General features: G+C 32.2%; 1 protein-coding gene across 4 annotated transcripts in view; it reads left to right on the top strand.

Annotated features, from left to right (window-relative positions):
- The window catches only part of Moe (moesin), a 162,996-nt gene extending 151,052 nt beyond the window's left edge, over positions 1 to 11,944 (top strand). For all 4 annotated transcript variants that reach the window (XM_072536827.1, XM_072536826.1, XM_072536824.1 and 1 more), the window contains one exon: positions 9,345 to 11,944. In XM_072536827.1, the coding sequence (XP_072392928.1) occupies positions 9,345 to 9,509 (165 nt within the window). In that variant the 3' untranslated portion in view covers positions 9,510 to 11,944. The remainder of the gene's footprint in view (positions 1 to 9,344) is intronic.
- Positions 11,945 to 14,762: the final 2,818 nt, after the last annotated feature.

Here is a 14,762-nt window from a genome sequence, read left to right as displayed (position 1 = left end):
AAAGCTAGAAACGCCGAAGAAAACTTCAGTATAGACCAATATAATTTTGAGGTAGTAAATAAGTTTACATATTTGGGTTCTCTCATAACAAACGATAATGACACATCTGAAGAAGTAAAACGGAGGGTACTGCTAGCAAACAAATGTTATTTTGGACTAAGCAAGCAGCTAAAAAACAGAAATTTAAGCCAGAAAACCAAACTAATAATATATAGAACACTCATCCTACCAGTGCTGACATATGGGCCAGAAACATGGACCATCTCCAAAACAGACGCAAATCTTCTGCTCGTCTTCGAAAGGAAGATACTAAGAAGAATAATAGGCGCATTCTGTGAGAATGGTATTTGGAGAAGGCGATATAATTTCGAATTGTACGAGAAGTATAAAAAAATAGTAAATGGTAGAGATGTAATATCCTTCATAAAAATAGGTAGGCTTAGATGGGCTGGACATGTGTCAAGAGCAAAGGAAAATTACCCACCCAGACGAACTCTATTATCGGTCCCAGTGGGAAATAGGAGTAGAGGCAGACCACGACTGAGATGGAGGGACGGTGTGGACGAGGACGCAAGGAAAATCGGCGCGGCAAATTGGCAACGGTTGGCGATGAACAGAAACGACTGGCGAAATAGACTGGGGAAGGTCAAGGCTCAACTAGAGCTGTAGCACCACTGATGATGATGATACCACATTACCAGATTTTTAATGTTGCGATTTTAATCCGGAAATCGTTTTCAAAAAATTCATGAAGTAAAAAATTGTAAATTATTGATGTAACTAATAATGTTCTTTTCAATTGGCAGTAAACGTGAAATTTTGACCTTTATGGCCTAGGTCTTAGACGCATCAGCTTCTGAAAGTATTGAAAGCCATTGATGACCTCGATTGATATCAAATTCTGATCTTTCTGTGCTTAATGGTTGTGTTTTGTGTTATTGTTGATTTCGGATGAAACGCTATTACATCATTGGTGTTGATATCGTCTTCTTCTTAGTTCAGGCGACACTTTAATCTCTGGTACCTACCTAACCATAAGAAGTTTTTTTTTTTTCATTAAACTCCAATTAGTCCTGTGCCTTCAACGAAGGCTAACAGTTTCCTCATTTTTAGTTTCAGGATCTTTTCTGGTTCAGTCCTCAGTTGTCCAGTGAATTCCTGCCTCATATTACTTAGCACATTGCAGTGGATGTGTATGGCAGTTTCTCCTTCCATTTCGCATTTTCTGCATTATGGTTTATTCACCTTTTTTAAAGGTGTTTTCTTAAATGACCAAAGACTTAGACTCTTAAAGTCATCATCATCATCACATAGCGCTACAACCCTGGGTGGGTCTTGGCTGACTGTACAACTTTTTTCCAATTTGTTCGGTCTTCCATCAACCTAGGGTCAAATGGAATGTTCATTTTCCGGAGATCTGCTTGGATGTTATCTCTCCATCGCATTCTGGGACGTCCGAGTGGTCTTTTGCCTGTGGGAATCTCTTCCCATACCATCCCGTACCAGACTCTTAAAGTCCGAGAGTTTTTATCAATGTTCTGGATTATTCACTTAGTCTGGATTTACCCTTGAGTGGCTCTCCATTCCTTATCAGCCACTTCTGAATCTCGTTTCATGCAGCATCTTTGGTGATGCCACAAATTTGCTCGTTCATTCTCTTGCATGATCCGGAACCCATATTAGAGACACTGTCTTTTGTTAGGTCGCTGAGAAGATCTTTGCAATTGCTCACCAGTTTTGATTTGGTGAGTGGGTTATTTACGGACAGAGTAGGCGCTAGGCTAACAGAGCAGTAAGATCTTGCTGCATCTATTGATGAGTTGACTACATAATTTGCTTCATTTAGTACATTAGGGCAGCTTCTTTAATTTTTCTCTTTTTATCTTAAAAGGATCTTCCATTGTACTTTAAGTTCATTGTACCAAGCACGTTTGCGTGTCTGAGGTAACATTGAAGACTTGTCACATTCACAAGGTATGTTATCGCCGAGACAGAAGACGAACTCCAAAGATTTGAACTCCAACGACGAAGACGGACTCCAACACACATCTTCAATACAACAGCCAAGAAATACAATATGATAATATCGACAGAAAAAACAAAATGTATGACAACATCTAAATAAATACCGATTACGATGTAAAATCGAAATTGATGGGAGAATAATAAAGCAGGAAGCAAGGTTTAGATATCTGGGAATAGATATAACTAGTTACAGAGATGTTGAAGAAGAAGTACGACAACAAAGCTTAAAAGCAAGTAAAGCGGCGGGATCTCTTAAAGACACAATCTGGAAGGATAAACACCTAAGATAAGACACAAAAACAAGAATCTATAAAGCTGCAATTAGACCTATATTAACATACACGGCGGAGACAAGAGCTGACATATTTAAAACGAGACGACTACTAGAAACAAGAGAGATGAAAATACTTTGACGAATATCAGGGAAAAGTCTGTTAGATAAGGAGAAAAGCGAAAACATAAGAAGAGCATGCATTTAGAAAACATAAATGGATGGATGACAAAACGGAAATAGGAGTGGAACGAACACATTAGTAGACTGGCAGAGGATAGGATAGATGAATAGCACGAGATAGGTCACCAAATGGATGAAGAAGTATTGGCAGACCAAGAAAAAGATGGTGCTATAATGTAAACAATTTAGGGAGGCTAATATTGAAAAAGAAACAGGCTGTAAAGCCTACATCCAAGAAGGAAGAAGGAGCAGACAAGGTATTTTATATATAAATCCAGTTCGTTCATCTTTATTGTTCATTTTTAGGTTTGGTTTTGAATCAAATAGATCTGTGTGTTATTTTGTTATTTTGAATTTTGTTGTAATATTGTATTTATCTCCTATCCTTTTTAATTATTTTTTATAAGCCTTGGATGTATAGTACTGTTGTTTTATTCGAATCTCTTCTTGAAAGAGTTTCAGGATATTTTTTTAATGTTGTGCTGTGACATTTAATAATCATTTTTTAGATTTTTTGTTAGAATATATGTTAACAGGTGTTATGTTAAAAGGTGTGTATATGTTAAAAGGTGTTATCGCTGAACGAGTATTTTGTTAAATAGGCCAATAAAAAGTAAACAAAATAAAAAAAATTAACCCTGCAAATTCCTTTGAATTGTTGAATGAATTAGAATTGGTCTTGGGGTATCTTACGCTAAATAAAGAACTACAGCGCACGCACTATTGCATCAATAAAACATCTTCGATTATTGCTACTTTCATACACAGAGTACATTTTATCAACTTTATTATTTTTTAAACAATAAAAAAAATTGACATCAAATTCATGATGATTCATGATAAGACATGATAATTCTTCTTCTGCTTTAAGTTCCATCTTCTATCGAAGGTTGGAAATCATCATGGCTATGCGGACTCTGTTGACTGCCGCTCTAAAAAGTTCTGAACTACTGCATTCAAACCATTCCCTTAAGTTCTTAAGCCAGGATATTCTTCGTCTTCCCACATTTCGCTTTGCTCGGATTTTGCCTTGCATAATAAGTTGTAATGATGCGTATTTTTGCCCTCTCATCACATGTCCTAAATACTCAAGTTTTCGTATTTTGATAGTTAATATTATTTCCGCCTCATTTCCTCTCCTTCTAGTTACTTCCACGTTTGACATTCTTTGAATCCGTGATATTCGTAGAATTCTTCTGTAACACCAAAATTCAAAGGCGGTCAACTTATTCAAATGGACTTGTTTTAGTGTCCACCCTTCCAAGCCATAAAGAAGAGTAGAGAACACGTAACATCGAAGCATTCTCAGGCGTAGTTCTAACCTTATATCCCGACAACAAAGAAACTTTTTAAGTTTAATGAATGATGCACGTGCTATTTCAATGCGTGTCCTAATTTCTTTGGTTTGGTCTACATCTGATGTTATCCATGTTCCTAAGTATTTATAGTTATTAACACTCTCAATTGCAGTATCTTCAATAGTCAATTGGATATTTGCATGTGCAGATTTAGTCATGATCATGCATTTAGTTTTCTTTAAATTTATCTTCAGTCCGTACTCATGACAGCGTTCATTAAGGCGTTGCATTACGTTCTGTAAATCATTGTTGTTATCCGTCATTATTACTGTATCGTCTGCAAAACGTAAGTTATTCAAAACTTCTCCATTGATAGATATACCTTCTATTGAGTCTGAGAGCGCTTTTTGAAATATCGCTTCACTGTAGACTTTGAAAAGTAGTGGGGACAGCACGCAACCCTGGCGGACTCCTTTCTGTATTTCGATATTTTGGGTGTACTGGTTGTCAACGCTTACCTTGGCAGTTTGTTGGCATGATAATTCAAATATTGTTAATATCTAACTTCATTGTAACCAAACGCAACCCGTTATACACATCTGCCGTACGTTTGGCCTACACAATACTAAACTTTTACACCAATATCCTAGCAAAGATATTATATTTTTGCAAAAATTTGGAATTTGTTTAATTCGTAGAAAAATTTAACAGTTTAGAATTTCTCATTGAGTTTTCTATGGCCGTTTGACGATTCACCACCCAGTATACTGAAAATAAGCATTTTTGTTGAAAACCAGTAGTTATCGATCGCCTCTCGTACGTTAAGCTTCGTATTTGAAATGGACAGTGGGAGTGTGGCGTCACAACTGTCAATTACTTTCCAAACAAAAGTTGAAATGCCCAATCTCAAGACTTTTTAATTTCTATAAAGTTAACATTTTGCTTCCTCTGCTACTTTTTCTTTTAAGTATAGTGTTTTTTACGATAATAAAATCATAATTCAGTGTTCTATTTCTATGAAATATAGTTTAAAAGTTTAAATTAAAGATATTCTAACCTTACTTTATTGATACATGCATTTTATTGCTATTTTATAAAACAACATGCTTTATTATTTACACAACCTTGTAAAATTGTTGTAGTAACTATTAGAATACTTAGATATTGCAAAAAGCGGAAAGATTCTGTAAAAAAAAATGAAAAAATAGCGAAAAATACAAATTATCCACACTACAAGGTAACAAAGTAACAAGGTTTGTTTGGAAAGTGAAACTGACAGATGTCAATAAAATCTACGTCATCACTTCCACGGTCCATTATATAAATTCTAAATTTATAAAAACCTTCAATACGTCTACAAAAAGCATCAAAATATCGATTCCTTTTATTGATGAATTGTAGAATAAATTTGTAATTATGTTTTTTAATAATATTTATTGATGTTTGTTTTTACTAATAGAATATATTTTAAAATATAAACGCTAGCTAAGGATTATTTAGTGGAAAACTAACTATATTTCCTTATAGGTAGGTCCAATTTGTTGTGGACTTTGCAAAAATAGGAAAAAGTTACATCAGGTATTTCATTAACAAAAGTGAATGTTGTTTTTGTGTTGGAATGTAGAATTAGCATTTTCAGAGTATGTTTATTTATCATTCTGACATATTTTCTTAAAACCAAGAAAGTTTAATTATAAAGAAATCTATTATATCCTACATAATACTATAACTTTTTCTTCTAAATATTTACTTTTGGCGTTCATTGACTTCTTTACTAAATCTTAATCGGCTGCTATTTCCTATTTTAATATCTTAATCCTAATTATTCTTCGATGATTAAGTAACAATTTTGAATGATGAAAAAGTCATTATTATTATCAGCAACTTATTGTCATTCTAAACGTTTTAAACATATCTTCAAGAGTGGACGCAGACTCTGTTGTACTCAACCCAATGAGTGTAGCCCAAATTTCTATAGAATCAATGCTTTTTAAGTTGACCATTGCGATCCAGATACCGGATTCCATTCATTTGTATTTTTTATTTATGTCCTTATTACTTGAATGGGATCTATAGTGCTATAACCCTTTCTAAATACTCTTCGTTCTCAGTCGTCCAGCTTACTAGCCGCAATTTAATCATGTGCACCAGTGGCGCACCGAGGGGGGGTTTGGGGGGTTAACCCCCCCCCCCCCCCCAGGACACTATTACTTACACATTTTAAGGACTCACCAAACCCCCCCCCCAGAGGCAAATTCTAGGTGCGCTACTGATGTGTACAAACAACTTCTAAAGAACTGTTAGCAGGTTGATATATCTATAGTTTTCCAAATTAATATTTATTTCCATTTTTAAATATTAATGTCATGAGCACTGACGATATTGCGTTAAGTTCTACGCTCACTTATTAAAAATCATTTCTAGCGTTTCTCAACATTTTTTATTATTTTGCGAGGTTTTTCTTTTCCTGGTAGTTTTGCTTTTGACTCATACAGAGTTTGGGTAATAATTTTGTATCCTTGAATGATGAATATTTTTTATATTTGTGTTTGTTTCCGTCATTATTAGTTTTGTTATTCGATGTCTTCCTTCACTTATTTTAACCTTCCAATCTAGTGGGCCTTTCTTTCTGGTATTGTTTCATTTAACATAATTTTATATTTCATTAAATCTCCCTTGGACTTTTTTAAATTGTTTAGTTGATTTAGGTTAGTTCTATTCTATTATGATTTTATATGACTTGTCTCTTTTTTATTAGATCTACTGTTTCTTCTCCTATCTAGTAGCAAAGAAAAAGTTTTTGGATTTTATATTTTTTGGATAGTATGGTATTTGTTAGATGTTTGATTATGACTTGTTATACTGTCAGTTTTTTTTGACATTCGGTCTTCTTCTGTTTCAGTTTGTCTGTATTTACCAATTTTGATCTACCTATATCTATCACAAGATTCTGTGATATCTACCTGTATTTCTATTCTTCAGCAGTACTGTATCTACAAATATATTATATTCACTGCATAATTTATAATAAATTTGATTACTTATTGTACAATTTGAACCAGTTCCATCTTCCTTTTTCTTAGTTTTTTTGCAGGAATGTATTGGTTACATTTTTTTTTTGGTACATTTGCATAATTTGCCAGTGTTTTTCCACTTTGATTTCTCCCTCCTAGTCCAATTTTCTTTTGGTTTTCTCTTTTTGTTCCATATTTTCTTATTTACCTCACTCATTATGATTCATGGATTCAGTAATTTCTTTATAATACTTGATGATTTAGCACTTATACCATATATGTTGATTAATTCAATAAATGTGTATTAATATTACTGCCTTCGATATAGTCCTCTAATATATAGATAGTTTAGAATACTAGAAAGTTTATATTATATTATATATAATAGACTGTAACCAGGTTACTGTGGAAAATATTGTAACAGTTTTTGACAAAAGGCGCTACAATTTCAGTACTTTTATGATTTTCTTAGGCGGTGGAAGTATGTCCAACAAAATTGTACTAAAAAAATTGTTCAATATCTGTAAAAATTTGCGAATTGTTGTACATTTATCAATTAACTACCGCATATATTTAATTTTTTCGTTTATTTTAGTTTTTAGTACAATTAACTGGTTTTAATACTGAATAAAAAATCAACTTTCTTCGTTTTTGAAATAGTTCACGTTATTGAAAATGCTAGTGTCACAAAGTAGAATAAAAGAAACGTTGGTTTCCCATACTTAATCCTTTGCTATTTGCATGTTTCTAACAAGCTTGAGCTCATTAATCCAGTCATTAAATTTACATGATTAGTAAAATAAATAGTTTTATAAAAGCAGAATTTTTGTGGAGACCTTACTGATCAGTTCCTGACGAAATCCAATTTTATTTGCACAAGCTCTTTGACAAATCAAAGAAAAATTGGTATTAAAGATGATTAAGTCTCTACAAAAGATTCTCTACAGTTTTCTGGTACATCTAAATAGTTTATTGAGTAAATACGGTATAAATAAATACGTTACAGTTTTTGACAATTTAAGTAATAGCTAAAGATCATGTAGAAGTATATTTACATATTTAGATAAATTTTACTACGTTTCTTTTTGTTGGAAACCACTGACACGTTGATCGTTTAGCGAATACCTTACAAGGATAATCGTACGACACTATTTCTTTCTATTTCCTATATAGACGTTCTCTAAGCGGCTACGACATCACGTGGACTTTTTAGGGCATCACGCAGATGGGAAGTAATGGATTTATTATAAAAATCCTCTTCATATGTGAACATAAACTATTTCTGTTTTGGGGAATAATTTGTCGTCTTTCATCACATCAATCAATAAATATTTGAGTAATCGTTTTGTTTTACTGATTGAATTCATTTGAATTTCACACTGTAACAAGACTTCTTGCAGGTGCTTATGGCGTTGGCGAAATATTACCAACAAATATACACGCATATTGAAGTTTGACTATTATGGAAACGATGTCATTTGTTTCAAACGTAAATAAACAAGGATTTTAACCTGGTAGATAAAGGCGCTAATAATTAAATTGTTGGCACAATTCATACAAACTTCTGGCAATTAGCAAGCAAGATTATTCTTATACATCTGAGATCGAAACCCAGAATATGCTGCTATTATTCTTATAGATCTGGGATCGAAACCTAGATCTAGTAATATTTTGTATCTTTACCCAACTGCGCAAAAAATTGTCCGGCTTACCAACCTTGTTTATTTACATTTCGATACCTGAATCGAGGGACACTTTTTTTGTTAATGGTTACTATGATTAGCGTTACAAACTCACAAGTTGTATTCTTCAGAGTATTTAGTGTATAATATAGCTGTCAGGGCAATAAATGTGTTGGCTGAATTGGACCGTTTTTCAGACACACTTGAACACAAAAAACTATTGTCGTAATTATGTAATCATTTGATGTAAACACATTTCAAATTAAATATTTCATATGTATGTAAATACACCCTAAATTAGAATTTAAATGTGTATTTCCAATTGATAGTCTAAGGAATAATAATCCTTCATGTATTCGTGACCAAGTATAAGTTAGGGCACCCCTTGGGAGTTTTGTATCCGTAGTGTCCGTGGACATTTTTATTGATTTTATTGTTATAACCCTCAGAATCTTCACACTCTCCACAGTCAGAGTTGCTGGGTTTTAGATAGTGATCCTCTGATATCGCATTTTCTATAGAGATCTTCCTTACATATTTATAAAATGGACGAAAGTCTAGCATTATATCTCTTGATTTCTGATCCTGTGTTTGATCAAGTTGCAGACTTAGTGCCACAGGTTAGACACAGGTTTAACACGACATAACACTATGACGGGGTTAACAGTTATCATTAAATCGATTTCATATAATAGTATAACATTATATTTATATTAAATATATCACATATCTCTTTTTTAAGCTAATAAATAATCCAACTATTTGACTGTTTCACAGATTTAGTAAACACTCACATATCTTGTTTAATTCAACCAAATACCAACACGTTAAAAAGAAGCTTATGTGTACTTATCTTTCTATATTTTTTTAGGCTTTGAAGAAAGACCTCGCTCAATCTCGCGACGAAACCAAGGAAACTGCCATGGACAAAATCCACAGAGAAAATGTTCGTCAAGGAAGAGACAAATACAAGACTCTCCGTGAAATCCGCAAGGGTAACACCAAGCGCAGAGTTGACCAATTCGAAAATATGTAAATTGTTTTTAACCTTCATATCAAACAATCTAGGAGTCCTACCTATTATTTCGAGTTAAAAAAACCAATATTACTAAAGAACCTTTAAATGCTCAACGCGAGATGATCATTTTTTCAAAATACTTTTAAAAAAATATTTTTAAGTTTTTCGGTTCAGTTATTACTTACACGTTAAGTATTATTCTTATATTTTCTTTTTGATATGTATTAGAGCCCTATTGGCTCAGTTAAGTGGCCTTAGAAGTTAACTTCTTTTTGCTTTGTTAGATTATATTGCTTTTTATATATATTTAACTAATGTTATACGAAAATTGTTTTCCATTGTTTTTGTGATAACTAACAACAATTTTGGGTCAATTTGAAAATCGGATCCTCACATTAAACGGATCCGAGCTGAACTGATAAAAAAATATATAAAACACTCCAGATCTGCAATTAGTCCAGATACCGAGCAAGGTACACTGAAGGTTTGTAGCAAAATCTTCTAACTTCACACAAGAATATATATATATATATATATATATATATATATATATATATATATATATATATATATATATATATATATATATATACGCTACAATTTTTCATCTACCATCTTTTTCTTTTCTACCTCTGGACTAATAATTTTTATTCAAAATTTTCTTATTCAAGGACGCATTCCAATATTGAGTAGTTTTCTGTTTTTAATGTTAGTGTGCCATTCGGTGATCAAAAAAATCAAAACCTTGTTTAACATACTTAAAAAAATCTTCCTTGTCTTCACAGATTTAAACAAATTATTAAACATCTATTGCTTCAACATGTGCGTTAAAATCTAATTTCTCAAAGATTTGCTATATATCTATAGCTGGTTTTTAGTCATTACCTACCAAGTCTGGCATAAGAAAATATTTTAAAAAACATTAACAGAAAAGGTTATGCTATCCTGTATAAATACAGCAATATATTATTGTGGAATTAAAACATTTATTTGTTCAATTTCCACAATTTCCAATATCTGGATTTATGTCAACTGTCAAATGGAGGTTAATTTCATAAAAAGATCTGCACGCATACGCTCTAACTACACAAAAAACGGATTTTAATAATTTGTGTAAGTCTTTTTAAAACTGTAAACTTTTAAAATTTATTTTTCTATTATCTAGAACTATCAACGAGTTTTAATCGCAATATGCAATGATGAGATACTATATTTTTACACTGTTCCTTCTTGGCCTGGTGCTTCCTAAAATAATTGAGCAACAGCTAACAAAATTTTATGTCTTTTGTATTTTTTTAATTCTATAAAATTTCAAAATCATAAAAAAATTTGATTTGTTGCGAATTCATACTAAATCATCCCGAAAGATTATTTGATATACATAAAATGAAATAATTTAAAACAATTTGTGTTGCATTGTAAAAATTTTTAATGTATCACATGTTTATAGAGTATAGTGTTTCATAAAAAATAGTATCTAAAAAAGAGGGCGAGAAAACATTTTGAATAACAAAAAAAGCGGAAATTACAACGGAAATACAAAATTGTAGTGGATTACTTGAATTATATTTATCATTCATAGTCAAATATGTATAATATATGCATAGATAAGAAAAGGAGTACCTAAAACAATAATAATTACATAGATTCTAATTTTGGACATCCCCACTGCAGAAACACGAAGCTGTCTCAAGGTATGACTCGCTTCCTTCTCTCTCCAGCGACCAATTTGATGTCAGAATGTATTTTGGTCAAGTATACCATCAGTATAAACAACCACATAGAATATTTTTTAGGAAACACTTGAATTACACCTGTTGCTCAATATCTACTTATCCGTGTAAATACCAGTTTTTCAAACATGTAATTTGTTTTTATATGAACAAAGTTGCAAATTAATAATAATTGTCAAAAAGAATCAATTCTTCGTTGCCGTTTTATTTGCAACTTTGCGAGTTTGTGTATATAAGTGTATACCACGTTGCCTTTTTGTAGAGTAGATAATTTTGGATGATATTTTACACGTAGCATTGTAAGTAACATTGAGTTTTATGGTTAAGGAAGTCCATTTTTTCTACAAATGGGGAACAAATGAGATATTTAAAATCGCTAAGAAATTACAATGTTTGTTTGATTAGTAAATTTAAGGTTTTGAACGTATATATTCATGAATTAGTTAATGATGGTTTAAATGTCGTTTCTTAGTGATGCTTAAAATTGATTTAAAAAAAGGCCAGAAATAAAACCGACAACTTTTATATTATTGAATGGCTGCATTTGGAATTTTATACACTTGTAACTTTTTTATAAGTTTTCTACTGTTAACATCTTTGTCACATTGTCAGCGACCATTTGTATATTATACTTAAAGCTACTCTTGTAGTTCTCTAATATTTCTATTCTAAATAGTTCATCAGTTATGTATTTCTAAGGGTAAATAATTATTATTTGGACATATTGAAGTTTTATTTATTTTCCCCTACATTTTTAGTCCTTTAGTGCGCAAATAAATAGCAGATATATACTCCAGAGAAATAAGCAAAATTTGACTGTGTTCTGGACTTATCAAGAGCAAGGTATTTGAGTTTTTCCGTTAATGAGTGGGTTTTTCACCACAATTGACATTGGCCTACCGGCTGCTGCAGCAAGACATCAGACGATCAAATATCGAAAAGTGTTTTTGCACGGTAAACACAGAAACTTTTTGTTGAAAAAACAATTCGTGAAAATAATTTTAACGGTATAAGAAAAAGTGTAAATTGTTTAACATGATTAGACAACAATTTGTAAATGTGTTTCCAAATAGGCCGCCACCAGCACGACCGTAAATTCAGTCTATTGTACGTAATTTTTTAAATTATGGACCCTTGTCCGCTCCAAGAGAAGTTAGTAGACGACGGGAGATATGTCCAGATTTGGATCTAAGGAAAACTGATTTGTGAAGGTATTGAGCAAAATTATACCCAATCAACATCTCTTCTCGGAAAACAGTATGTACTTTCAAGATTTAGAGTAAGTATAGCGCCCATTGCAGCATACTTTAAATATCTTTATGCCATATTGGTTTACTTTAACGAAATTACAATCTGAATATAGCCGCAAATGTCAACCATAAAACAAAATATTTCGGTTTGGCAGTGTTGGCATGTTTCTATAATGCAAATGTATGCGTCAAATATAAAGAGATAAAACTTTTAAAAAGTACATTTTGATTATATTATTTTATGAATTCTGCAATTTTTAATTTATACAAAATAACGAGTAAATATTTATCTCTTTCTAGATTAAGTGCAAACATTTGTCAACTAGTGGTGTGTGGATTGCCAAATCTATCCGCTAATCATATCAAAGGGCAATTACCAAAAAAAATTCTAATAACTGCAATTAACCTCCAAAGAAACAAATATTTACTCGTTCAAGTTTTATATAAATTGAAAATTGCAGAATTCATAACATAATATAATCAAAATGTACTTTTCTAAAGCTTTCTCTTTTTATATTTGTAGCATACAACTTATACGTTATAAAAACATGTCAACACTGCCTAAAATATTTTGTTTCATGGTTAACATTTGCAGCTATCTTCAGCTTGTACTTTCCTTAAAGTTAACTGCCATCTTTGTTCTTTTACCTTTATTGTATTGATACATTATTACCTCACCGCCGAACTGTATCACTGATTCGTCAATACAAACGGTGTTTGCGAACTATTTTATCTATCAAATATTTCCCTTTATGAAGACTGTCATTGTGGGCAATCCTCATTATCGGTAAAGTGAATTATCCGCAAGAACATTTCAACTCTATTCAGACTCATGACTGTAAAAGTGAACCAATTTTTAAACATTGGAAGAACGTTTAATCTCATATAAATGAGTATGGAGAACTCAGAGCAACTCGGTAGGCCGTTTAGTAGACGGCCTAAAATAACTAACAAAATATAGACATTAAATGAGAAGTAAAAAATTAAAAGAATATCTGTCACTAAAAGATCTGATTCGTAACGATTGTCAAAATTTAATAAAGTCATAAATGTCATCCGATTAATAACAACATTGAATCATCTGTTTATATTTTTATAATAATTCTCGTTTTAAAATAAAATCATATAAATTCAATTATTATTTTTAAACATAGTATTTAGTTTATATGAAGATAGCCTCAAATGGGTTTGACAAAATGAAATATTGGTGTTTGGCAGTGTTGAAATATACTGTTACGATAAATATATACTGGCCTAAATATATGATGACTAATAATTCTGTTTTGTTGTAGAAATTTGGCGAAGGATTTAGGTTCAAATTATGGTGAATCCTCCAATCTAGATGCTTCTCGATTTTTCGATGCAAGACAATGCGATCTTTCGATGCTGTTCTAGTATATCAGGATTTCGTATATAAATACGACATTTTTATATGGAGGGCCAGTTAATTCTCAACACCCGCGCTCGCGAATTTGTTACGTACGAATATAATAAATTATTGTCAGATAAGTTAATATAAATAAAGAAATAAATTAAATCCGTAAGTGTTATAAATATTGAACCTTTTAATAAATTCACAACAAATGGTGTCAGAGTGAGATCGAACATAAATTAGACTTATAATAATAATACAAGTGAATATAAAATAAATTGTGAAAATGGCTACGATTTATGAGCTGACAGTGACTAATTTAAGAAGACATCTTGAAGACAGAGAATTAGCTTCTACCGGAAAAAAGGCTGAGTTAGTCCAACGACTAAAGAACGCTTTGCTAGAAGAAGGACTAGATCCAGAGACTTATATATTTGAAGATGCTGTCCTCTCGTCGATTTCGAAAGTTTCTTCTGATGTAGCCAAAGTTTCCGGCGACATCGCATCATTAGAGAACAAAGTTTCCGACGATATTTCGAAAGTGTCTTCTGATGTAGCCAAAGTTTCCGGCGACATCGCATCATTGGAGAACAAAGTATCCGGCGACATCGCTTCTTTAGAAAGCAAAGTTTCTAACGAGATTTCTTCTCTGGAAAGCAAAGTTTCTGCTAACATCTCTAAAGTCACTTCTGAAATATCTGCTCTTGACGATAGAGTGTCTTCGCTAAAAAACCAAGTTGCTGCCGATAAGTTGGCCTTCGAAGAAAAGATTAAAGAGATGGAAAGGAAGATGGAAGAAACAGGGACAGCAGAGAGAGGTAACAATCCGATTACAGTGGAGATAAAAGAAGACGAGACGAAATTTAAGTTGGAGACACGGCCGAAATTTGAAGGAAGTGGAGGTTCTATTCATGTT

This window comes from Diabrotica undecimpunctata, chromosome 7 (assembly GCF_040954645.1).
Source record: "Diabrotica undecimpunctata isolate CICGRU chromosome 7, icDiaUnde3, whole genome shotgun sequence".
NCBI lineage: Eukaryota > Metazoa > Arthropoda > Insecta > Coleoptera > Chrysomelidae > Diabrotica > Diabrotica undecimpunctata.
This window is presented reverse-complemented; position numbering and strand designations above follow the sequence as displayed.